We start from the raw sequence: 26,255 nt of genomic DNA, 5'->3' as shown, positions 1-26,255 counted from the left end.
GATATTTTGTTGATTTATTTACGAAAATGCCACTAGATAAACGATTTTTGTTTATCACGAAGATAAATTGGGGTTCCCTCTACTCGAGAAAATACTATCTAATCACATAAAAGGAGTAAAGTGTAAAGTTTTACATTTTTAGAAGGAAAATTGTAAATAATATTCCCCACTTTGGATTATTCTAGAATAATTCGAACTTTGGGGCTGTTTACTTTCTTCAATCTTAAATCGATCAACAAAAGTTAATGACCTATTATATCAGGTCACTTGACACTTGTCAAGTCCTAATTGGTCCAAATAATTAAAAAAAAAATTCAAAAAACCAGCCAACTTCCCCTTCCTCCCACCGGTCCACCCTAACCTCCACCACCACTGCCGAGCCCGCCGCCCCTCCCTTGCCGGATTGCCGCGTCACCACTTTCCTCTCTAAAACCCCCTCCCATTTCCCCATGCAACCACCAAAATCGTAGCCAAAAACCCCAAAATTGTAGCCAAAACCCAAAAAACCACCAAGGAACACGGAGGTTTCAGGGGTGGGGGGTAAAACGCAACGCCACTGTTCTCTTTCTCCCCTCACAACCACGCCCTTAGCTCCGACCACCACCATAATTATTCTTTCCCCTCTCTCACCTTCTACCACAATTTCTCATCTCCTCCCTTAGTTTTCTCTCCTTTCTCCACCCAGATTTCTCTCTGCCCCCTTTAGATCTGCATGGTCAACAGTAACCCCAGATGGTGGCTAAAAAACTGATGATTCTTCTAGCCAAATTTGACCATGCAATGAAGCCTAATTTTGGTGTGGTTGGCTTGTGACTTTGGTTTTCGCGGTGGAGATTATTGTTGAGGACTTGAGGTTTGAAGGTGGGTAGAAGAATGAAGCTCAATGAAGGGTCGCATCACCGGCGTGGGGGAAGAGGGGAAGCCGATGCAAAGGGGAAGGGGAATAGCAGTTGCCGGCGTTGGGTGGCCGAAATTTGGGTTTGACTTCCTCCTCTTTTTATTTTTATTTTTTATTTATTATTATTTTTTTTATGTTTGTTTAAACCAATTAACTTGTGATACGTGTCACTTAAATAAAATAAAATAAAATAACCCAATCAACTGGTCTCCGATAATTAAGATTGAAGAAAGTAAAAGTTCGAATTATTTTAAAAAAATCTAAAGTTAGGATTATTAAAAGAAAATACGGCAAAATTAAAATTATTTTTTTACGAAGTACAATTTTCCTTTATCGAATGAGACAAGACCAATACGGATTATCATTTCTTTAGTTCAGGGCTTCAACAAAATCGTCTTCAACCTTCTTCCGTCTTCTCTGTGAAAAAAACATCCTCCACCATAATCTTCCTATCTGAACAATTCTTTAACCTAAAAATAAAACAAATCATCTACATCCATAGATCTACCGAAGAAAACTCAAGTTCCAAGCTACGAAATCGGGAGGCAGAGTGCGGCGACCTGAGTCGCGACCACCGGCGAACTCAGTCGAGTCTATACCGTGTTCCGGTACGAACGAATCAGGTCGCGATTCACAGCAACGTACCGCGAACCTTGTAACGCTGTTCTACACCAGCTGATACAAAGTTTACTACCACCATCTTCATCATCATCTTCTTTCTTTATTCTAGGGTTTCAGAGACGATCATCAATGGCGCAATCATCAGGAAAAGGAGGAGAGAGAGTAGGAGGAGGTGGACCGAGATTGATTGGGGATTATATGGTTGGGAAGCAAATTGGATCAGGTTCATTTTCTTTGGTTTGGCATGCTCGTCACAGAGTTCATGGTACAGAAGTTGCGATTAAAGAGATTTCCATGTCTAGACTAAACAAGAAGTTGCAGGAGTCTCTTATGTCTGAGATTTTTATTCTGAAACAAATTAATCATCCTAATATTATTCGATTACACGATATAATTGAGGTATGCCAACTTATAAGTCATTCCTCTTTCATGTTTGTTGTTTTCTCTTAAGCAATTGGTAAAATTTTTAATTTTTAAGTATTATTTTTGTTTTTTTGAGTTTGATTTTGGTAAACGTTAGCCTCTAGTTTTGGACATTTCCACAATTTTGGAACATATTTTGAAAGCCCTTTTGGACTTGGGACATGTTCAGTAGCCGTTGGTTGAATGGATTACATTTTTTTTTCTTGGGCACAAGGAATGTAAACTTCAGAGAGATTTTTATTTTTTAATTTATTTGTTGTTGTTGTTGCATGTTTGGTAAGCTTATTCCGGATGTTGAACATCTTAGTATGTTGATTGGCTTTTGTGGTCATCAAAATTGTTATCATTAAGCTTTAAGGACGGGATTAACAATGCTGTATGTCGAGTTTAGGAAGTGCTATGATGTTATTAGTCTTCGTTTTCCCTTTTTTCATAAGCTCAACTTGCTCACAGTTCAAAATTCGTTCGTATCTTGCTAATTTGGGTTACTAATTGCTGTTGTACGAGGCCTTTCCTTCAATTGTTTTTAGCTGTTTGAAGATTTTGGAGCTTTGCTAACTACTTTTTTGAGGGAGTTTTGGGAAGTGTTTCTCACTGGCTCTAAAGAGACGTGGGGCTAAAGTGTTCAATGTGTATGATTATGGTTGACATAGATCTTATGAGTACTCGTCAAGTAGATTTATGTTACATTAGTTGCCCACAATTGTGCTTCTAATTAAGATTAGTAAAAACCTGGACTAGTTGGATACAAATATTTGAAACACCTACTACCTCCGTTTTTTATTAGTTGACACGTTTTGAATTTAGCACTATTCACCCACCTCCCATTGACTATGTTTTGTGATTTATATGTGAAGAAAAATATAGTCAAGTGAGATCTTGTTTGATTCGTCATAATGTATATCTTTAAAATATCAACTTTTTATAATTTTTATTTATCGGTAATTAAAGATATTAATGATTGAATTTGTGCATTGACAAACGTGACTAAAGAAACGAAACGTGCCAACTAAAAACAAACGGAGGAAGTATTTTTTTATTTTTTTAATTTTTTTTTAATATCATTAATATAGTTGTACCACAACAACCTTTATCCAGTCCGCGACCAACACATCATTTCTGTTTTGCACTTTTGCGACACCATGACCATTCCTGTGATCACAGTTGAAGCAGTGTTTGTATTATGTTGGTTAACTTGGTGGATATACTTATTTGTATTATGTTGGTTAACTTGGTTTTTTTATTTAAAATGTCAACTTTTGAATTAATCATAATGGTGAACTAGAATTTTTTTTGTAGCAACTTGCAATCATAGGATAAAGCTTTTGATTGTGTCATTGATTTGTTTTGCTAGATTTTCTGGCGCGAGGATATTGAAATGCAGTGTTCTAGAAATACAATAGCAATGTAAAGTTTTAGGGGTAGAGAAACCTTCTATGATTTGATGCTTAGTGTTTACGCATTTACTTATTGTAGCTGTTCTTGTACTCATGTTCTTTTGGCCAGAAGAGGTCTATTTTCAGAAATGGATGAATTTAAGTAATTGGTGTGGTGAGGTTTTAGAATGCATAAGATTGTGCATTCCTGATCTTAAAGCTTTTAATATAGAAATTAGGTTGAGTCTGTTGAGGTGAGGTCTATTATTGCACCAAAGATCACAGTCATGGCTCATACAGACAGGATTTTTACTTGGAAAGCTGAGTAGCTTTTAGCCCGTAAAGAGTAAGGATAAAGAAAGTAACGGCCCTAGGAATAAGGGCTTTGTTTGCAAAACCTCTATTGGGATAATCTGTCATGGACTGGGTCAATGGGGTCAATAGCCCAAGTCAACCTCCTCTAGTGGTTTATACGAGGCATGCAAAACTGGGGCAACAAGGGTCAAAAGCAGGAGGAAACAATTTGCAACATGACAAGTTAATTAAAGAGAAGTTATGGAAGGAAAGCTAGCTACTTTAACAATGTCTCTTGATGGTTTTTCTATTTTAGCTAAGTTAGTCACATGTATAATCTAAGGCTTGAGTATAAGTATTGTAGTCAATCAATTAGTAAAACTATCCAGAAAATTAGAGTGAACACTTGATGAGATTTGTAGCCTAAAGCTGCTAAGAGACTCATAAATACAAGTTATGCTTATCCTCTTTAGTTTGTAGTTCGAATCCTTAATCAATTAAAAGTACTCAAGCTTTATCTTAATTGTGTCTAAATTAGTAATTCGGGTGAGCGAAATCTGATACATTACATAATCCTAGGAAATTGGAATAATCATGCAAAACAAATTACTTATATGCTTTAATCATGTAGCTTTTTGGTTGTTTTACTAAAAACCTAATATTGTGTGCTGCAAGCTTTGTTATCAATGTTCTCTTTTACATAGTGAGGTCAAACATGATTTGATAGTGATTTTTATGACTAAAATTGGGTTTATTCATGGAGACATGGTTGAATACCCTTTGATACCCCTTTTTATTCTTTTACACCTTGTTTGGATCATGGTTCGAAAATGCGGTTTTGGTTCTCATCACGGGAATGGTGAGGGAACGGGTACAATGCGTTGATCACGGACCATGTAACGGTTATTGCGATGCAAATTTGATTTAAAGATAGTAGAGGATTAGAGCCATCAATGAAGAGATATGGTAGAATAGTAAAGGATTAAAGCCGTTAGTGGGGAGATCTTTCACTATATCTTTGAATAGGAAGTAGCTTTTGTGTGACACAACAGATGTAACTTTCAATAAGGGGTGATTTTGGGTTGGAATGTTTGATTCGGACAAAATCGCGGGTTTTTGTAACACCCCTTGTTGATACGGACAATCTCGGTTCCGTCAATAAAAAATCCTTACAAAACGGTCCAACCAAGATGTCGTGGCCTTATTTTAACCCATGGTTTGGATACAAGGAAAGGGAGGGAAAAGAAGAAAATAGAAAGGGAGGAGTAAACTGTTTGGATAACAATTGTAGAGTAGGGGGGTGAGGAAAATGGAAGGAAACTTTTCCATTGATATTTAAGAATAAAATCTTTTCAACTTTGAAAAGTTTTGGAAGGAAAATAAAATGGAGGGAAAATTAACTAAACAGATTCATTTTTCTCTCTTCCAGATCTATACTTTCTATCTCTTCCATGGTTTGAAAATGCGGTATCGGTCGCGATCGCGGAAACGGTCGTGCTGATTCGGTAACGAAATTGATGCGTTGATCGCGGATCGTATCGCAGTTGTTGCTTAAGAATTTTAAAATATATTTATGTTTTAAACTCTATATTTTACAATGATTTTTCTCATAAATTTTAAAAAATTTATATATATATTTTTTTAAATCTTATATTCTTATACAAATATACTGCTATATTTCCCTTTTTATTACTACTCTGTATTCCTATACTCTTTATTATATTTTAGAATTAAAATCCTTTTATTTTTTTTTGTGTGTGGGACCTGGGTAGTAAAATGGGAAAGAGAGGGGGTGGGGGGTCACGTGGATGTGAGATAAGAAAAAAGCAGAAGGAAAGAGAATGGGTGGGGTCCAGTCAACTTCAAAAGAGGTGTCTGATAAGTGATAACCAGCTGTCCCAACTCTACCCCATTTTATTTAAAAAGAATTTTTTCATTCAGCCAGAGAAAAGTGCTCGACTTTTATGGAGAATTCAAAACCACTCGCCGGAAAATGTTTAGAGAGCTTAAAACTCGGTGTTTTTTCTTCGGATTTATGCTGGTAACATTTGATACGGCCGAATTTCATTTCAGAACGGTCGTATCGGCCGAAATCACGGAGTATTGTAAAGCAGCGTGCTGAATTGGTAAATATCGTAACGGCAACTTCGAAATCCGTTACATTCGGCCGATTCGCGACGTAACGGCCGAGTTTTCGAACCATGGTCTCCTCAATTCCCCTTCCTTTTCTCTCTACCCATCCCTTACACTATGTTTGGATGACAATAGTAAAAGGAAAGGGAGGGGAAGGAAAAAGAGGGAAGGGAAAAGGAGGTGGGGGGGGGGGGGGAGGTGAACTTTCATTTTCCTTCCAAATCTCTTCAACAATGGAGGGATTTGGTTTATTAAAGGGGAAGAAAAATGGATCTTTCCAATTCCCTCCCCTTCCCTCCTTGCATTAAATATCCAAACAAAGGTTGATGCATCCCTCTTTTTCTCTTCTCTTCCTTTCCCTCCATTTCTTTCTATCCAAGCATAGTGTAAAAAAATCCCAAACTTTTTCTGGAATTTGTGTTTCTTTGACTTTATTTCTTGTTGAGTTTGGGAAATTTCTTCCATTTTGTGGTTTGATTCTTCATTATAGTCAGTTCGATTTCTAATTTCTGATTTTCATAGATTTCTGGAAGTTTGAATGCTGGATTTTTTTCTTAATTTTAATTTCTGATTCTTTATCGTAATTAATTGATCTGTTTCTGATTTTCACACCCTCAAATCTAACTCTGATTCATTTCAATTTTGTTGATTGATTTTTCTGCTACCGAAGAACAATTTCAATTCATTTGGTGGTGGCTATAGCACCAGAAATAGTTATGGCAATGGTTATGGTATGGAAATGGTTTAGAGTGTTTTTTGAAGTCAGAGATCATTCTGCCCCTTCCTTCCTCTTCTCTTTTATCCAAACAAGGGAGTTGATTCCTCACTTCCCTTCCCTTACTTCCTGAAGTTGTGTCCAAACAAGCTGTTAAGGTTATTTAAAACCTAGATTCGAGTTGCGATATGATGCAAACAAGATTTTTAAATTTGATTTGATGGCATAACCATTGGTTCTTACTGGTGATTTATTCTTCACTTACCTAAATTCATATCAATCCAAAAAAACTGTTGCACTTACTAAGCAAATGTTCTGGTGTTGCTGATCCAAAAAGAAATGGCTTAGGCTGTCTTTTAAATCTGTGCTGCGGTCCGTCCAATGAAACCAATTAAATCATTAATGTAGTTACATTATATATTTTTTTTTCGCGTTGCATATTGTTTGCTCGGATATATGCTGTAATGACGGTCAAAGTGGATGATGTTTAATTGTTTTTCCTTTCACTACTTCCTGTTGAGTATGTTATGCCTTGTTTTCTGAAGTTACTCTGAGTTGCTTTTTATTTATTTTCATTGCTCAACATTCCTAGTAGGTCCCTGGAAAGATACATCTTGTATTGGAATATTGCAGTGGAGGCGATCTTTTCATGCATATACAGCGCCATGGAAGAGTCCCAGAAGCCACTGCAAAGCAGTTCATGCTACAACTAGGTATATCCTAGACTGTTTAATATTTAAGTTCTAGATGAATTTTCTGATGATGTAATTCTTACAGCGGCTGGTTTGAAGGTTCTCCGAGAAAATAATATCATTCATCGGGACTTGAAGCCGCAGGTATGTTGTTTTGGCATGTCTTTTAATTATTCTTACGTATTAGGATTATGACGAGATATATGCTTGGTTTCTTATCTGCACCAAAATTCTCTTTGAGGTCTGGTACTTAGGCTTGTGACTTATTGCATCAAATTCTTTTGAGGTTTATAGCAGTTATAAACTTTTAAAAAACTTCTGTGGATTGTGAAAGATTGATGCTTCTACTTGAAGTCAAATTCTTTGTGTTGTCTTGATGAAATTTTAGATTTGAGTTCATGCAATTGTTAATATGATGTTCAGATTATCTTGGACAGTTGATTTGATGACATGTTAATCTGATCAATACCAGATATTTGTCCTTTGGAACGTGTGGAATTACTTTAAACTAAATTTATGAACCAACAGTTGTTTTCATTTGATTTTCTACAATCTGAGGCTTGAACATCTATTTGACAGCTTGATTTGCCTGAATGTTTAATTCTACTCTTTGTGAACATTTAGCTCTAACAAAATGAATCATAATCTCTTCAAAAGGTTAGGAAGGAAAATTACATTTTTATTTGATGGAGGTACAATTTTCACTGAGCATAGTAAGATCAGACTGACCTCTACCAACTCTTCTTAGCATTTGAACTGGCTTTCATTGTTTACCAATTAAATTGAAGATTATAACTTTAACCAGAAAGTATTGACTACTGAGTTTTAATACTTTGATTGAGCATGGTTAAATCAAGTAGAACCTAAGTACCTTGTTTTCGTGGTTTTAACTTTGATACCTCTATTCAGTCTGCTATTTAAGGACAGAAGTGAGTACACTTTGTCAATTTACTTGCCTGAAACATAAAGGGAAATATTCACTATGTAACAGATTAGTTTGAATGAGTATACTTAATGCATTGCATAGTACCAAACAGTTTTCTTATTGGTTGTTGACTTGACATTGCTGTGCTTGTATTTTTACAAGTGAGGGGGTAAATGGTTAAGACTCTTTTACAAATCATTAAATGAGATGGCAGAAACTGCATAAAGAAATTAGAGGGTGATGCATTGATGCTGGGGAGATTGGAGGTTGTCATGGGTGCTGATGCTGTTAGCATAATTATCATGCCCTTTGTGTGATATGGGAGAAAATAGGTCGTTAATATTCCGCAAGTGCATTCCAAAGAAAACCACTAAACCAAAGTAAAGCAAAGGCTAATCTCTCAGCAAGTATTAAGGGACTTCAATTTCTGTCAATAAGGCGATAAGCTAGGTCACATCATTTTTTGTAATTTCTAACATTTAGAAATTCAAAACTAGTTTAAATTATAATATAATGAAGAGCAACTAGGGGAGTAGGGGTATATATCCACTTTGATCAACTAATTTGAAAGACTTTAGAGTTCAACTACACAATACACATGCAAGCATCAATTGTAATGACCCTACCCAACTAATATCCTTTGGTCCTCTCTGGATTTAGGCTATGCAATAGATTCATAAAACCTACCTCTCACTAACCATTCTAGGCTAATGAGATTCAAATGAAGAACTGGCTAAAAAATTGCAATGCAAATGCTCACATTCCCATGTCGTACACATGCATATCCACTGCATGAATCAAGATATGTAGGTGATGTGGATCCTAAAAATGCTCCCGAGCTCTAAAAATATCAAGATATTTATCAGCAAATCGGAAGAAAAGATGATGCGGCAAATTCAAGCCAAGCTGCAGGTGCTGCACTCACATCCTAGGCATGCTGTGCGTGCAAGGAGCTTCTGTGCTAATGCTACTTGGTGATGCTTGTTCGTGCATCATCCCTGCTCATTGGTAGTTGTTATTGCTCATCACTACACTTGGGTACTAATGCTTTTTGCTTCTCGTTGCTGTAACGTCACTCGTTGATGTAGCTCAGTGTTGATCGACATTACCTTAACTTCTTGCTACCAGTTGTCATGGTGTACCACTGTTTCTATTCCGTACTATAGCAAACCAGCTAATTTTGATTATTTGTGGTAAGGCATTTGAGGAGTTAAAGAAAGGTGGGAAGGCCTTACAGGTGTTAGCAGTAGATCACCTCCCTTCCTTTTGCTGATTCTTTCGTTCCCTTTATTCTATTTCCAACTTTTTTTTATCATCTATGCTAATAATTGATTAGTTAGTAATTTAATAGTTGAGTAGTCATTTTAATTGCTTTGTCTTACACCTATCATGTGAGCTACATGTTAGAGATTTTACAGCTCCCACAAAGTTCTACTTTCATAGAATACAACTGATAAAATTGGTCCTTTTAATAAGCTAAAAACTGTCATGGAAAATAAGAAACTTCATAAAACACAATCTTGGACTTTTTTTAATGTAATTGAATCTCAAGGAAAATATCACTGTCCACTGTTGTTAAAGGAAGAATGAAATGACAAATTACGTCATCCGGGAGTCGGCCGACAATTCGTTCCCAAAAGACGACTTGGACTTCTACGTTAGGATGGGGCATAAAATTTATCACTACACCTCTTTATCGTACATGTCCTCCGTTTCTCAGATATTACACCATGGAGGGGCTATGCAATGTTTTTAATAGTGAGAAAAAGGGAAGAGAGAGAAATGGAAAAAATACAAACTTTCCTGAGTATTAACTAGTAAGGGTATATTAGGTTTTGCAGTGTGAAAGGCGTTATTTGTTTTCTGAAATTGGTATATGGTGCAATTTATGTGAAACTTCCTTAAAATGTAAAAGGTGCAATATTTAAGGAACGGAGGAAGTATATAAATTTGTATGCTGCAAGAGTAGCATATGCTTGTCCATGAAGTTAGATTTCTTTGGTGTATTCTATCTTTTCTCTTCTGGTGTTGATTGGTGTTATGGCCGGGAAATTCAGTGCGCTAATCACTGATCACAAGAAGATTTATACAAACTGATAAAAATTGTCCTTATGATTTGTCCTTGCTGTATGGTGGTCATGTCTTGCTTTCCATGTTGACAATGTTGGTTTTTCACTTATGGTGGTATAATTATGATAGGCAAATAGATGAGCTTACCTTGATTTTTGAGGCTCTAGCTCAATTACTGGAGGTGGTAATATGAAATCAATTAGTTTAAATCATTGTCTCTTTCAGCATAGTTTCCCTTTATCATGATTTGGTTTCTTGGAGGTTTTTTTAAAGCCATTTTAATACTATACTATAAAATTGTGGTTCTATTTTAAAATGTATTGTAAGGTTTACAGTAACATACCATAAATTGTTGTAACTTTTAGGTTCATATGAAAATTTGAAGTTTTGTTGGCAAAAAGGCAAAACCATGCTCATAGTGCTATTACTGTATGTCATTTGACCTGCAAACTAGTGATGTCTTGTGCCATTGCTGATTTTCTTGTGTAATTTTGTCAGTATAATACCATGTGAGGCTTTTACTTTTAAATAGATAATATTCTGACATTTCTATATCTACTCTTTGTTCACAGAATCTGCTTCTCTCCACCAATGACAATAGCCCAATTTTGAAGATTGCAGATTTTGGATTTGCTAGGTAAATTAGTAATTTTTGAAGTCACGAGTTTCTGATTCTATTTTTGTTTTCTATGAGGTTTTTTTTTTATTTTATTTTAAATCTATGGTGTTATTTAAAATTGTTCCTTGCTTACGTACTTCAGCATTGCAAATTTTTTTTTTTTGTTCACATGTCCTCCCATTTAGACATTTCTTTTTTTCACATGTCTGTCTTTGAATTGGGCTTATTGAAATTTTGAATAACTTGGAATTATTCTATGGTTTTACCTCTCTCTGTTTATGTGGGTGTTCAATCCTGCATGGTGCGTGTGTACATAGGACAATTTAACGTAAGACAGAATACCTGTTTGGTTATCCTGCGTATATATGATTTACAATAACTGTAGTGTTAATGGCCCAATAATATTTTGGTGGCAATTCTTGTTTTCTATGTCTGAGTTGGCTATTATATGCTCTTCATCATGACTAAACATAGTACATTGATTTGACTTCTACTTTCAAATGGGGTTTAATTGCCTGAATGATCAACATTTTTAGTTCTGGAAGACAGGTTTCTTTCAAGTTCTGGAAGACAGGTTTGTGTAGATTAATCTTCAACTAGAGGAAAATTTTTAATTAACTAGTACAAGAGTCAAACTTTATGGCAGGGGGTCATGATCCTGATGACTTCTTAAGCCTCATTCCCCCAGTAAAGTTTGCTACATGACAAAAATTCAAGAGTATATTGGTCAAACCATTACACTACATGTTGAATTGTTGATTATCTTTGGTGGTGTTTTTGTAGATTGTACTAGAAATAAAGATGAAAAGTGAATCAATGTAAAAGTGTGGGGATGGCAGTGGGTCATGATCCTGGTGGTTCTTGAAAATTAAGACCTGAACCCTTATCAATCTATGAAGTTTCAAGTTTTGTATCAATGAATGTCTGATGTCACTCAGAGCTATGATTTAGAGATTTGAGAGAGTTGATTGAGGTACTAGGATTATGTTTTATAAATCTCTTATTTGGGACTTACCAGGTTAAAATCTTAAGAGATTGGACATGGATGGTAACCTGTCCAGTAATCATCAAGTTTCACTTTCAGCCTAAGTTCATGAAAAGTCCCAAAAATCCCTAATATTAGTTGGGTTGAAGTGGGTCTGGGTCAAATCTAAGACCCAATGTCAATATGCTATCCCTAAACAAATAAGTACGCCGTAAATATATGTACGTATGGACTTATAGTTATGCAATAGGATGTAATATTGCCATTAGAGGATACCTTGATAAAGACACAACTCAAAAGGCTTAAAGTAGTTGGCAACTTAATTAAAATAACGCAAATTTTTGACACGTACAATGTTAGAGTTTCTAATAACCAATTAACACAATACAACAAATACTACATTTTTTAAAACTTTTTTTTTTTTTTAAAAACGCAAGGCGCACTGAGGTCCTCAAGCCTAGGCGCACGACGAAGGCACGCGCCTTTTGGATACGAGGCAACCTTACATGCCATAACTCTTAAAAATCACTTCTAGGCAAGATATAAGCCTTATATACTGTAAAATAACATATTATAATGCGAAAAAAGGAACCCCAAGATACCACTAAAGCCTTACATGCAAAGTGGCATAAAAGTCTTGGAACTTAGAGAGAAACTAACATAGTAGTGCCTTAAACTTTTGTTATTTGACATAATAAGACATTAGTAATCTATCTCATTATTGTCATATGCATCCTTGATTGGCGTAGGATACGTCGTTGATAACGCACCAAATCAAATTATCTAATTACCAATTAAATGAGTAAAATGGCAAATAGGGTCGAATCTCCACTGGAAACAGATTGAAACACAATCAAATCACAAGTTACGAGAGTCACAATAGCGTAATTTTTTGTTAATTTTGAATTGAGATTAAAAACAAACTAGAACAAATTAATACAAACTAACTTGACAAAATTAAGGATGAGTAAGACAAATAAAAGCTATAGGGGAAACGAGGATCCAAGCATGGTAATCAATCATTCAAACGATAGTGATTATTATGATCATCACACAAAGGAAAACATGACAACATGCAATTCCTAGCTAAACTAGCTCACATCCGTGATTAAGTATGTAGGGCAAATTATATTATTACCTAGTTCATTTATGTGCAGCTAATTTAGAGCTGATATAATTCATCGGTTTTTTTTTAATAGCGTGCTAAATTAACGTCAAAGACATAAAACTCATTACCCAAAATCACATGGTATAGAAAATCAATAATCAATCATCACCATTTGAAATTAATCATTACTATGCTCTTCTCCCCCTCCCCTAGCTAAAAACCTAGCATAGGAAGGGGAAAAAAAGGTATGAAAGACGTGAACAAGCTAATTACAAACACAACATAGCTAAACATGATTAACAATGATTGAGCACAAAACAAGTGTTAACAAGGAATCAAAATAAGCAAAACAAGCAAAACACAAGGAAATAAGATGACCAAAACATATAAAATAGAATAGGAAGAAGAGGTTACTAAAACAAAGTGCTTAAATTGAATTACTAAAGGAATTGAAGGAGCTACAATGATGTTTTTGATCTTTCTGCACTTTTTCTCTCCAAAATCAACTAAAATGGCTAATTACATTAATAATCGGTATATATGCCCCCCTATAATCTCCCAAATTAAGGCAAATATGGCTCTAAAAATTTGAAGGATTTTGGAGTTTCATTCATCAAGGGTATTTACCCTTCGGGTGGTGGCCGCTCATTGGGGTGGAGCAGATGCTCCCGGAGGTATTCAACGGCTCCGCATCAAGTGAGGAGTGGCCACTCCTCTCTAGTCCAAAATGCTAAAGTTAATTAAATGGATGGAGCGGCTGCTCCTCCACTGCTTTGCTTTAACTTGAATTCTCCCTCCTCTCTAACGCATTCTGGACTCCAAGCAATGCCTCAGGGCCATGAAGTGACATCCTTGAAGATCCTAGGACAAGAATTTATACACATTTGTAAGCAAAGATGGGAGGGGAGCAAGATTAGAGCTAAATTTAGCATTTAAATGTCCAAAATCATGTAATTATAACCAAAGACCAAGAAGAGGAAGGAGATCAAGAAAATAGCCCAAAACTACAAGAAAAGGGAATAAAAAAAGGGAGAAAATTGCATCTCATCATCAATAATCCTCACTATGATCAAACATTAAAATTGCACGTGGTTTAGGAGCGGAGCTACTAACAATTCCCCTTCCCCCCCCCCCCCCCCCCTCTTTTTTATCAACTCTTGATGCTCCTTCTAGGTGGCATAGGAAGGTTCATAGCTTTGGTGGCTCTACATACTGCTCTCTAAGTCAAGTCCTTACCATCAAATACAAAATCATCCTCATTATCATCTTTCATTTAAGTATGGGATCAATAGTGTTTTTCCTCTTTTGTCAATGTTGCAAACCTCGATTATACTTGCCATAAACCATGTCATTTAATCTAATTTGTGCCAATTGGTTCTTAAGACTGAAGTTGTAAAATATAAAAATAAAAATTTACGTAATGTTATGAAATAAGATGATATAATTAAGTAATAAAAGTGAAGTGCTAGTCAATTCTTAAGTACTTAATTACTAACCTATTGAAAAACACCCCAGTTTCATTCATGACCCATAGCTCTACAAGTGAGGCTAATAGGTGTGCGCCTTCTAGACCTAGCCTCTCCTTGAAGCCCAGAGGCCTTAAGGCACGCTTTTTAGCATAATTCTCATTGAGAATCCAACATTAAGTCGAAGTGACATGCCTATAGGTACTTGTATATTTATTCTTGATCAAAATAAGCTTTAAAAAATGAACAAAGTATATAATAAGGCTTATAATGCGATGAACTTGGTATGTGAAATGACTAGTGTCCATTTGTGAAGAATTTTTTTAGGAGAAGTTGGATACTCCCTCAGTGTCTTTTTAAGTGTTACACCTACCAAATGCGACCGTGTTTTTTTAAGTTTTACACTTACCAAATGCGACCGTGTTCTTTAAAGTGTTGCACTTTCTTTTTTGGCAAAAAACTACATTTTAATATTATATATCTCTCCTATCGTGCTCCCCACCCAAACCCATAACTACTTTATTTATTTTATTTATTTATTTTTTTATTATTATTATTTCTTTCCTCTCACATTCATTTATTTTCAATAAACTATTATAACCCCTGGATCTTTTTTTTTAAAATTTTTTTTATACTCCAACTACTCCACTTGCCTCGTATTTCATTTAAGTCAATTAAATAAATTGCCTAAAAAGTGTAACACTTAAAAAAACATGGAGGGAACATATGTATTCACTTATTAAAATGAGATATGTTATCTAAAAAGGGGTTTTTGCCTATGCTCTAATTTTTATAGCTTATTTCATTTTACCGATTCTTATATGCAACTGTTTGTTAACCACCGTTTGATTAGATGTCATTAGCTATCTAGCATCCTAAACTATGTTTTTGTCCATTGCTACAAAAAAGGATGAGGAAACCCTTTCTTTGTTTTTGTGCATTTATCTTAATGTGGCATTTCTCTCTCTCTCTCAATTGAAAAGGGGTGTTGGGTAGTTGTTTGGTGTCATAAGGTGAAAGTTGCTAGTGCCAAATGCCAACTTTACATTTTTTGAGGAAAGAGGGGATGGATATCTAGTTTGGGTAATAAGGTCTCGTACTTGCAAGAATGTTTATGGTGGCTTCTAGGTGGTTGGCTCACCAATATGCTTTGTTGATATTTTAGCTATTGAAAACCAAGTTACACCTGTGCTAGAAGCACAGGCTATGTCAAACACATTTTATCCTCTTATTCTGGTATGAGGATGACTCTCCATTTTTATCAGATCTCTTCAACCTAGAGGGCTTGCAGAAACATTGTGTGGCTCTCCTCTTTACATGGCTCCTGAAATAATGCAACTTCAGAAATATGATGCGAAGGTAATTGTGTGTTTTATGATTTTATTTGTAGCTTTTATTCAGCAAATTATACACGCTACATCCAACACTTGTTAATCCTGAGTTGAATGCACAGGCAGATCTCTGGAGTGTGGGTACAATCGTGTATCAACTTGTGACTGGAAAAACTCCTTTCAATGGAAGCAATCAAATGCAGGTGGGAATGGTATTTTTGGTTACCTGCATTGGTTACACATTTGATGGTTTCATTGAATTTGTAATATTTTTGGCCCTTATCTCAAGAGCTGATGGTGACCTTCCATCTTTCCTTTTTACAGCTGCTCCAAAACATTATCAGAGCCACGGAACTGTGTTTTCCTTCAGATATGAAAGATCTAAGTTCAGAATTTGTAGATTTGTGTCAGAAATTGCTGCGACGTAATCCTGGTAAAATTTTATCATAACAAAAAAAGTATTATGTCACAAATGTCAAAACATCCCTAAAATTATAAACAAATATGAATATATGATATAGATACTGCAAAATAGAGAAGGCAGGTGTTCAATAAGTTGTTTACATTAGCAGAAACATTTAGTGCTCGGACTTTCTTTGTAGCCTCAGGGAAGGGAACTGACACAGCTGTTCAACCGGTGAAACCTCTTTCTCAATATAACAAAAGCATCAAGCAACCATGTGTCTTAGACATTGATTTTTTATATTAAAGCCCTGGGTTTAAAAATTGACCATCAGAAGGCAAAAATAGAGAAAATTTAGGGCTTTTGATTCTCAGAGGGAGGCCATTGAGAGAAGTTAACAAGGGAATTAGAAACACAACTAAGATACGACATGGAAATGCAAAAGGGGGGGAGGGGTTGTCTATTCTTGAACAAAGGTGGGTGGAAAAATACCTTTCAAATGGAACTAAAATCATTGTTTTTATCTTCAAAATTTATTGCTTGTTTGTAGTTAGTGAAAGAGAGGGAGGAGGTGAGAAGTACTCAGCCTTATGGTTTTAGAAGAAATGGTTGATATTGCTCATAAATATTGTTAAATACAAAATGTTTATGTTACTGCGTTTACGTTGTGCCTTAACTCAGACTGATAATTTTTTGACTTGCTATTAAATATTCCTTTACTTGCATGAAATAATTATTACACTGCTTCTGCATAGAATCGTAGGCTGTCTTCAGTAATGCCCCTGTGTTAGGTTCAAAAATTAGGCCCCTATAAAACTTTTAAAGGACAATTTTTAAGACTCTTTAATTTACATAACTTCTTGACCGTTGAAATTGACATGAAATTTGGCAAATGCGTTGTTTTTGCTAAAAGTAAGACGTTTAAGTCAGCCAATTAAGGATACAATTTACTAGAGATCTGTAGGTGAGATAATCAAGGGAGTCTATGGTTTTCAGGAAATTTAAATGATTTTTTTTTTTATTTTTTTATTTTTTTTTAATTGAATAATAAAGAAGTTTTTGAAGGAGAATGTGTAAAGTTTTAAATTTCAGCAAATTAGAGGCTTTAAAGTCCTTCAAATTAAAATTGATCACATATAGTATGAGATACAAATATACTTGCTTTGTTTCTTAATATAATTGCATCATATTGACCATGCACATTTTTCATTGCACTATTAAAAATCTTTATTTAAATGTCAATAAAAAAAATTATATAAAAATACCTCCTACATTTATATTTAGTTGACACGTGTTTTTAATCATGTTGCAAGCGCATAAGTTTAATCTTCAATTATTAACAAGTAAAAAGTTATAAAAAGTTGATATTATAAAAATATACATTGAGACAATTCTAACAAGATCCCACTTGAGAGTGAGGGATAACTCAAGTGGTTAGAGCTCCTCTCCCGGTTCCAATAGATCTTGGGATCGATTCTCATCACCTGCCCTTGTGGTTCTCTAATAACCAACAAAAAAAAAAAAAAAAATTAAAAGCTAGTCAAAGTTGTGGTTGTGAATAGTGTCAAATATCAAAACGTGTCATCTAAAAAAATATGAAGGAAGTAGACCCAATAATAATAAAAATAATGATAGTTATTGTTGTATATTAGTATATTACAGAGATTTTTTAACATGGTCAAAATTAATATGTTACTCTCTTATCTAGCATTATTGATTATTGAAAGCACTCCAAGATGTGTGTTTATGAAAGTCAAAATTAGTCTGCTGTTGAAGCAGAACTATCTAATAGGCTTTATCTGATCTTTGTCCTGGTATCTGCAGTTGAACGACTAACGTTTGATGAGTTTTTCAACCACCCTTTTCTTTATCAGAAGCAAAAGAATGAAATATCTGGGTAAAATCGGAAATTTTAGAAAAGAATTTAATATTCTTCCTTTAATTCTGTAATGGATCTGTTATGCTTGTCACTAAATTGTTTCTGTTATCTGTAGGAGTGAGATATCAGTGAGAAGAGTAGATCACTTGAAAAATAGTGTGGAAAGTTCACCAGATGATTGTTTGCCATTTCTTTTGGATGATGATTGTAATGGCCCTGATGGAAGCCCATCTTTTCCTGGGAGAAGATCATCAATTAAGTCTACTTGTGGGTTTTCCGTTGATTCTAGAAAACAAGCAGTGTCTAGCACTATCAGGCATGTTGATCATTCTTCTAGACAAAGCAATACCCAACATAAGTTGCAAATTAATGGTTTTAGGATAAATAGCAGTAAACAAGAGAATATACAGATTGAACATCCTCCTATTTTCATGGAGAAAAAACGGGTGAACTCTCATTCAAGAGGTACTAAGATATTATTAAATGATACACCTATGGATTAAATAAAAACTTTCTCTCTTATTAAATCATTATCTGAATTTTTTATTAATTTGGCAGCTTTGGACTCTTTGGAGTTTACTGATCAAGATTATGTCCTTGTGTCTGGACCCCCTTCAGATGTTTCAACCTCATCTGCTAGTATGTCAAAACCAAGTCTGGCTCCAATAAAATCTGAACTCCCAAATACCACATCTTTAGGTCTTAGCTCAAGACTTAGTGCCCCAGTGCCAATTGTTGGTCCGTCAGTCAGGTACCCGTCCTTCATTGATGCCAATGATAACCAGTCTTCAGTCCCTCCTGTGTCCTCACAGGGATCCACGGATGGAGAAGATGGTTTGGAGCAGCCATCTGGTGATTCCGTCACAAGGCTTAAGTCGCTGCAGGAGTGTGCAGCTAGTGTCAAGGAATTGGTTACTGAGATGGTATTTTTTCAAGTCTTCACCCAAATTATAATTTTCTTAGGGCACTTTAATGTTATAATGCTGTGTTTGTTCTGTGTGTTTTTTCAGATTGAGGCTGGTAGAGTTCTTGAAGCATTTTCTATTCAGCTTGTTATTTTAGCAGTTTGGAAGCAAGCATTGCATCATACGCAGGCTGTCTCGTCCACTGATGACAGTTCTCCTGACTTTGCAAAGTCCAGAGGTAGCATTAAAAAGATCAACTATAGTCCAGATTTTCAAGACTCTCTAGATGTCTGTTCTCAAGTGCTTGAAGATGCCTCTGATGTAATCAAGAGGGAGTTCTTTAGTGAAGTAGAGCATGCTGAAGAACTGTCAAAGTTTGTAGACCCAGGTAATTACCTATTTGCTCATTCATACTGCTAGTAATTAATCTGACAATTAATAAATGAAGGGCTATAAAGACCGTGTAATCAACCTGTTGTCTTTTTTGTCATTGGCACCATCATCAATTAAGTAGATTAGTATCTATTTTCCTTCCAATACACACAGGAGAAAAGGGGATTTATAATTCTACTGCAGGCTGATGAAATAATTTTATCATCCCAAACTCAGGCTGCTGCCTCTAGCCATTAATGTTACACACTTACATGTAGCAGTCTAGCAAAAGACACCAAGGAAATACTAGAAATAAAATGGCGAATTAAGTCAATAAAGGCTATTTGATTTTGAAACTTGATTGTTGTCAATATTATTGATAGCAAACAAGCATGAATGAGATTTATTGACTAAAAAGGAAAAAAAAAAAGTCCTGCAAAAGCGCCCACCTCTGTTATTGCTCAACGAGGATCATTTACGTGCAATTAGAATCATACTGTTCCATTAATTGAGTTTTGAACTTTGACATTTCTGGTTCTGCTATTCACTGGATGGGGCACATGTGCTTGCAGGAAGTGTAGAATTGCCTGATGCCATGGAAACAATTTATCAATCTGCTCTTGCACTTGGAAGACACGGTGCAGTAAGTTTCCTTGCCTTGTTTTAACCAACCACCATAACCCTTGATTGAATGTATAAATTATATAAATTCTACCAAAAAAAAGTAATTTAGAAATAAACCTCTATGATCCTCTTGAAATAGTTTGGAGGCATGTACCAGCTTAGTCCAATAAAATGCTTTTATGGCTGACAGAATGAGAAGCTGGTTGGGAGACTGAGCTCCACGATTAATAGGCATCAAAATATTCCTCATTACTTATTTTCTAAATTGTGAAGTATGCTTTCTACAGTATCCTGCCTTCTGTTTCTCCTACTAATTTCCCCTTTGCATTCCTCTCCAATCTTTTTCCTACCTGGAACATTTTTATACTGTATGAGGAAGTAAGAATTTTACAAGAGAGACTACATTATGGCCTTTTCAAATAGTGCAGGACAACAGCTCAAAAAATTCCTAGGTATACCATAGAAAGGAGGCACCCTAATATGTCATAGTACTTGATATGTAAGCCAGTGTTTTGTTCTATACATATTCATTTCCAATTGTGGCATACATCATGACCCAAGTTTCTTTATAGAATCGGGAAATGGGGTATTTATTACACATCTAGATAATGTCAGATAATGAATACTTCCTCCATTCTCTTCTAATTGCAACGTTGGACATTTTGCGCATGCCAATACACGTCCTACGCCATTTTTATCTTTAATTATATTTTAGTATATATTTTAAAATACTATTTTTTATTTTTATTAAACAAAAAACTAATATTTTGAAAATATATATCAAGAAAATATAACAAGATTCCACATGACTATTTTTCTTAATATATAAATCACAAAAGAGGGCCAAAGGAGTATGTGAAATGTTGAAAAAGTCCAACATTGTGGTTAAAAGGGATCGGAAGAGCTATATATTAGAATCCCTGTTGAATTTTAATTACTTTTATTTAGGAAATTTTGCATATAGCCACCTTTTAAATCTTGTTCTTTTGCAAAAAACCGTCTTTAAAAAAAAATGTGTTGTCAAAGACCACCAATTTTAAAAAATATGTTGCAACTTACCACTTCCTAGTGCCGGAAAGTGGATATTTGACCACGTTCCCGGGCGTTGACCCTAATCCCCCTTCCTAGTGCCGGACATTTAATGAATCCTAATCCCCCCTCCTTTTTCCTTGTTTCTCTTTCTTTCCATTTCCCTCTTCTTCTCCTCTGTTTCTCTTTCTTTCTCTTTCTTCTTCTTCTGTTCCATGTTCCATTGTTGCTGCTTCTTCCAAGTGGTAAGTTTTGTTAGGAATTATTGTTAGGAATCCTAATTATTGTTGATTGCTGCTGCTTTTTCCACCAATCTCGAGTCGCCCACCACCCACAATCCCCTCTCACAGGTCGCCCACCACCCACCATTCCCCACCACAAACTAATAACTACACACACCCCCAAAATCACCCTTTAACCACCCTACCCACCCACCCACCCAATGACGTGCCTTAGTAGCAAAATCCACCCAGCTAACCCAACCGCAAAAGTCACGCGGCGTCGACTTGACAAGGAAGGGAAGGGAAACAGAGGAGAAGAAGAGGGAAATCAGAAGATAAATTGTCATTTGGGGGAGAATTAGGGTGCATTAGGGGTGAAATCGAAAGATAAAATGTCATTAAGGGGAAATCAAAAGAGAGAATATGTCATGTGCTACGATGTGACTAGATCAACGCGGAGAAAGTGGTCAACATCCAGTTTCCGGCAGTTGGTGGTAAGTTGCTCTAAAATTGGTGGTATTTAACAACATTTTTTTAAAAGGTGGTTTTTTCGCAAAAGAAAAAAAAAACAAGATTTAAAAGGTGGTTATATGCAAAATTTCCTTTTATTTATAATTTCTTGGGGTAGTTGAAATTATTGCAAGTTAAAGGGAATTTGAATTACTTCATCCATTCCACAAATATTGCCCCAGTTGACTTTCACACTAATCACAGACTCTTTTTGACCATATAGGAATGCATTATGATTTATACGCAAAGAAAATCTAGTTATGTAAGATCTTCCTAGACTCGTCTCGATTTATAATTTTTATATATCAACTTTTTATAATTTTTACGTGATGATATTAATTGTCAATTAAAGTTGTACGTTGGGAAGCGTAAAACTTTCATGGTGCAATATTTGTGAGAAAGGAAGTATTATGTTTTTTTTTTACATAATTTCCCGATGTAAGAGAAGTCTTAAACATTAGGTTTAGACTAAGTAATAAGTATAAAGCCTGGGGGCTGCTCTTCATTCGTTCAGGTACTGAACATGGAGAGTATATGTCAATTAACATGTTAGGGAAACTTAAACTTTTGTAAGAATCTAGTACCGACCATTAAAAAGTAAATATGTATTGTCATCTTGTAAATGGTTATTTGATTAATCGTGATAAATTGCAAGGTCCTGTGTTGCAAAAATACAGAGCCTTAGCTACTTTTGTTTTATTTGCTTCCTTCAATGTATATAGGAATCTGCATGCTAGGGAGCTTGTGCTAATTTTGTCGCCTTTATTACAGATAAAAATAGTTGCTCTTTCTTAGTAAAGAGCAACTCACTTTTCGTAAATATTTTTCTCAATCTCAAGGGAGTCCCATAGCCTTTTTTGTAACAAGGTGATTAATGGTTGGCAGGTCGATGAGCTAATGGGAGACGTGGAAAGTGCAGTGTCATCGTATAACAAAGCTGTGCGCTTGTTGATCTTTCTTCTTGTGGAAGCACCATCTTTAATATTGAATCCTCCGTTCTCTCTCACTAACTCGGACCGGTGTAGGCTTCGCAATTACATTAACATCTTGAATGATAGGCAAGGCATTTCTAGGTCTCAAAGGATGGCCCTTCTTAAACCTGAATGTCCACCTTAAACAAGGGGTTGCTTCTAACATGGCGGCCAACGGTTCACCCTATTCTTGGTGTATGTAATTTGTTTGTATGTACAGCTACATTCTTTTGGGTGTCTGTTGGGAGTAGATTGAAGTAGATATGTAGCTTTGATTTTCTGTTGTATGTGTTCCACCAGATTTCATTCATTAAGGGTTAAATAGAGTTAGTGAAGTTAAAAGTCACGGTACAAATGTATCTTATCTATTTTGTAATATAAATGGATAAACATTATTTTCAGAACCCACTACCAAATCAGGACTACTAAATTTTTGAAGGTGAAAATGTATCCAAAGCCTCCAAAAAGGTGTTATAAAAGTTCTGTTTGTTAATATGGATATCAATTATAATAGAAAATGACTATTTAGGGAAAACATTTTCTTCTATAATGCTCCGACCTCTAATCCAGTTATTAAGAGAATTTTAGCAGCGGAATTAACCTAATTCGGTCGAGACGTCACTGCCGTAACTCCCTCTCGAGAGTTACACGATCATATTTAATTAACAAACTTTATTTATAAAACATAGAAATCTATTTATTACAAACATTATTCTTATCTCTATAATAGCAGATCCTATCATAACATAAACTTACTAAAGTAGTTTAGTCTTACTATTCAAATTAAACAACTTAAAATTTGTAGACAACTAAGTGGTAACTGAAAATAAAATCCTCGCTACTACTCGTCTCCATCATTCTCAGCAGTACCTAAAACATAAAAATATAAAAACGGTGAGCCGAAAACTCAGTAACGTATTACTCTATTAGTGTAACATCATTTCAACTCATTTTAGTTATTATCAAAACAAAGAGAATAGCATATTGTAAAACATTTAATTTAATAAAATTCATATATTCATATATAACTTTTTAATTAACATGCTAGTCGCTAGACAGTATGACATGGTGGAACGTCTTCCGCGATGGGTCGGTGCCCATAACATAGAGCCGGTGCTCGACATATTTGGGCTAGTGCCCCATGGGTACATGCATGACCGAAAAGTAACCTATATACTGCCAGACGGACTAAGTCTTTCACTATTATTTATCATGTTGTGTAACTTTTATGTAGGTCATTCATAGATTCATAACATACTTTCGTCAGATCCAAAGATCAATAAAACATCGTATATTCATAAAATCGTTCAAATAAAAATCATATGACAGAAATACATCAATGATCATGTTTATCATCCCGCAAGTCATTAAAATATATCCAGAGATATAAATAACTTTCAAAAGTGACTATGCTTTTATCAACGCATTTCTAAGGGAATTGCGGGTACTAGCAATAGCCGTTACCTCAATTTACAGCCTGATAACCTTCATGTAAGCTTTTAATTTTTCGTTCTCACTGAGGTCAGATTCCTCTTTTATAAAACAAGAATTTAAATTATCGTATTAGTAGAGATAATGATGAATCAATAACTATATACTAAAAGACACACCAGCAATGACATGTGTCGATTTCTGGTGTGTTCTTAGTATATTTTTTTTAATAATTAATTACTAAATTTTATTTAAGGAAGTTATTTAAAAAAAAAAGTTTGTTTTTTTGTCACTATATAAATGAGCAATAATATTTACCATTTTTATGTTGATACTCAATTAATTACGGAATAATAAGGAAATATATAATTTTTTTCAAGAAGATGTATTGTTGGTGGAATATTTTTTAAGAATATGATCTTGATCAAATATTCCATGTTACTTCAATTTTGTTCAAGATATTAAACAATTTTTATATTTTATGCCATAAATAAATTAATTTGTCAAAAGTAATAAAAATAACGTACCGTGCATGGCACGGGATCTAACCTAGTATTATAAATACTTTAATTATTTAAAGCTTTTGTCAAATGATCTAGCAAAACTTCTTTATCAAAAACTGATACCTATACTATAAGGAGGGTCATATATATACTACTATTCAATTTAGTAAGGAAAATAAGTACTCTAATTATACAAGTATAAATGAAAACAATAAAACTCATTTCTAAAATAAAATTAATATACGTTAGTTTTTATTTCAAGAAAACAAGTATATTACCTAATATGAGTGAAACTAGTACTATTACTATTTAGAGTAAAACAATCATAAACTTAGAGAATAGATAATACTGCTACTACTATATTTTAACATCATTAAAGAAAATAACAAAAACATTCTCAAATTAGGTAGTCTCTTAATTAAGCTTATACTCAAAATTAAAATGGAGAAAAGAGTAAACACTCACTTGATTTCTCGTGAAATAGAGTAGCGGTTTCGTCAAGGGTGGCGTTAATTGCTTGGGTGCTCGTCAATTATGGAGTAAGATGTATGTATTTGATTGTTCGTTAAAAGAGAAAGAAATACGGTACTAGGATAAAGTTCACTATGGGATAAGATTAACTAGCTTTATCACAAAATTGAGCATCAAATAAGAAAGAAGCAAAATTTTGACTTTGCTTGACTTTTCAACACTTAACCGTGAAAAAAGAACAAGGAAGAGGTGGACTTTGTCCCTTTTTGGTACATAAGGGTATTTTCGTCATTTTGTGGTAACGAGTAAAATTTTGTCCTTTAGTGTGAGCAAGGGCAATTTGTCATTTCACTCCCTCGAGTATGCAAATCTTTAAACATTTAACGGAACATAAAAATATTACTTAAACCGAAATACATTTTAAAATAAATTACTTTCCTTTGAAAAATTAGCTTCCCAAAATAATACATGGTTAAAGTAATACTCATATTAAGACTAATACATTTGTATTTAGTAAAATAAAGATTAAATTAATTAAGCTTATAAAATTATATTTAGAGTATAAATAAATCGAGTATTAAAATATCGGGTATTACATACTTACCGTCTTAAAAAAAAGTTTCGTCTTCGAAACTAGAGCTCGGTCAAACCGGGAATAATTATCATCATGAAAAACACGTCACATTTATCATTCAATTCTCATAATATCGCTAAAGTAATAATATGCACTTCCGGTTGCGCTTAAATTACGAAACAAGGGTGTCCCCATAGACCTAATTGCTCTTTTTGTCACCTCTGCCTGTGTCGACTGATCATCTCTTCTTTTAGTGCTCGTTTACTCGACGTCTCTGGGTTTATGGTCTCCTGGGTGTTCGGATCCCTGCGACTGATCTTTCTTTCTCACAGTGGTTTACTTCCTTACTTTCTTCTATCATCACACTTGGGGATTGGTCGGCCTTGAACTCTATTTTTTCTTTCACTTGGGCCATTTGGGTCCTCCGAAATAACATTCGGTTTCGGGGAGCTCCTTGCTCTCCTGTAGCTGTGTTTCAAATTGCTCAGGACTGGTTCCGTCGTAGTTCTTCAGCCACGGACATTACCCTGGAAGATGTTGCCCCTCCCCCTGGCTTTGGTCCTCAAGTGCTCTCTCTGTCCCTTCGTCGTTGTGGAAATGCACAGTCGTCGGTGGATCTCATTGTGGATGGAGCCTGGCGGGTACTGGTTGGTGTTTTTACTCTTTAGATACTGATATCTGCTTAGGAGGTGGAGCTCAAGCATGC

At 35.0% G+C, this 26,255-nt stretch overlaps 1 protein-coding gene across 4 annotated transcripts; it reads left to right on the top strand.

Moving 5' to 3' along the window:
* The first annotated feature begins 829 nt into the window (after nucleotides 1–829).
* Nucleotides 830–22,974, top strand: LOC110704534 (serine/threonine-protein kinase ATG1c-like). Of its 4 annotated transcripts, none has more exons than XM_021882342.1 (13): nucleotides 830–1,918; nucleotides 7,056–7,173; nucleotides 7,238–7,296; nucleotides 10,720–10,784; nucleotides 15,591–15,684; nucleotides 15,779–15,859; nucleotides 15,981–16,089; nucleotides 17,884–17,956; nucleotides 18,054–18,403; nucleotides 18,557–18,861; nucleotides 18,949–19,231; nucleotides 19,788–19,858; nucleotides 22,485–22,974. In XM_021882342.1, exons 1-13 carry the CDS (start codon nucleotides 1,649–1,651, stop codon nucleotides 22,713–22,715), a joined length of 2,109 nt encoding a protein of 702 aa, XP_021738034.1. In that variant the 5' UTR covers nucleotides 830–1,648; the 3' UTR covers nucleotides 22,716–22,974. The 4 variants fall into 4 exon arrangements, with proteins under 4 accessions (XP_021738034.1, XP_021738029.1, XP_021738046.1 ...); XM_021882337.1 differs by having other exon boundaries at nucleotides 831–1,918; nucleotides 18,497–18,861; XM_021882354.1 differs by having other exon boundaries at nucleotides 1,829–1,918; nucleotides 7,053–7,173; nucleotides 18,497–18,861.
* Nucleotides 22,975–26,255: the final 3,281 nt, after the last annotated feature.

This window comes from Chenopodium quinoa, unplaced genomic scaffold (assembly GCF_001683475.1).
Source record: "Chenopodium quinoa cultivar QQ74 unplaced genomic scaffold, ASM168347v1, whole genome shotgun sequence".
NCBI classification, from domain to species: domain Eukaryota; kingdom Viridiplantae; phylum Streptophyta; class Magnoliopsida; order Caryophyllales; family Amaranthaceae; genus Chenopodium; species Chenopodium quinoa.
The sequence above is the reverse complement of the archived record's forward strand: the minus strand, read 5'-3'. Positions and strand labels throughout refer to the sequence as shown.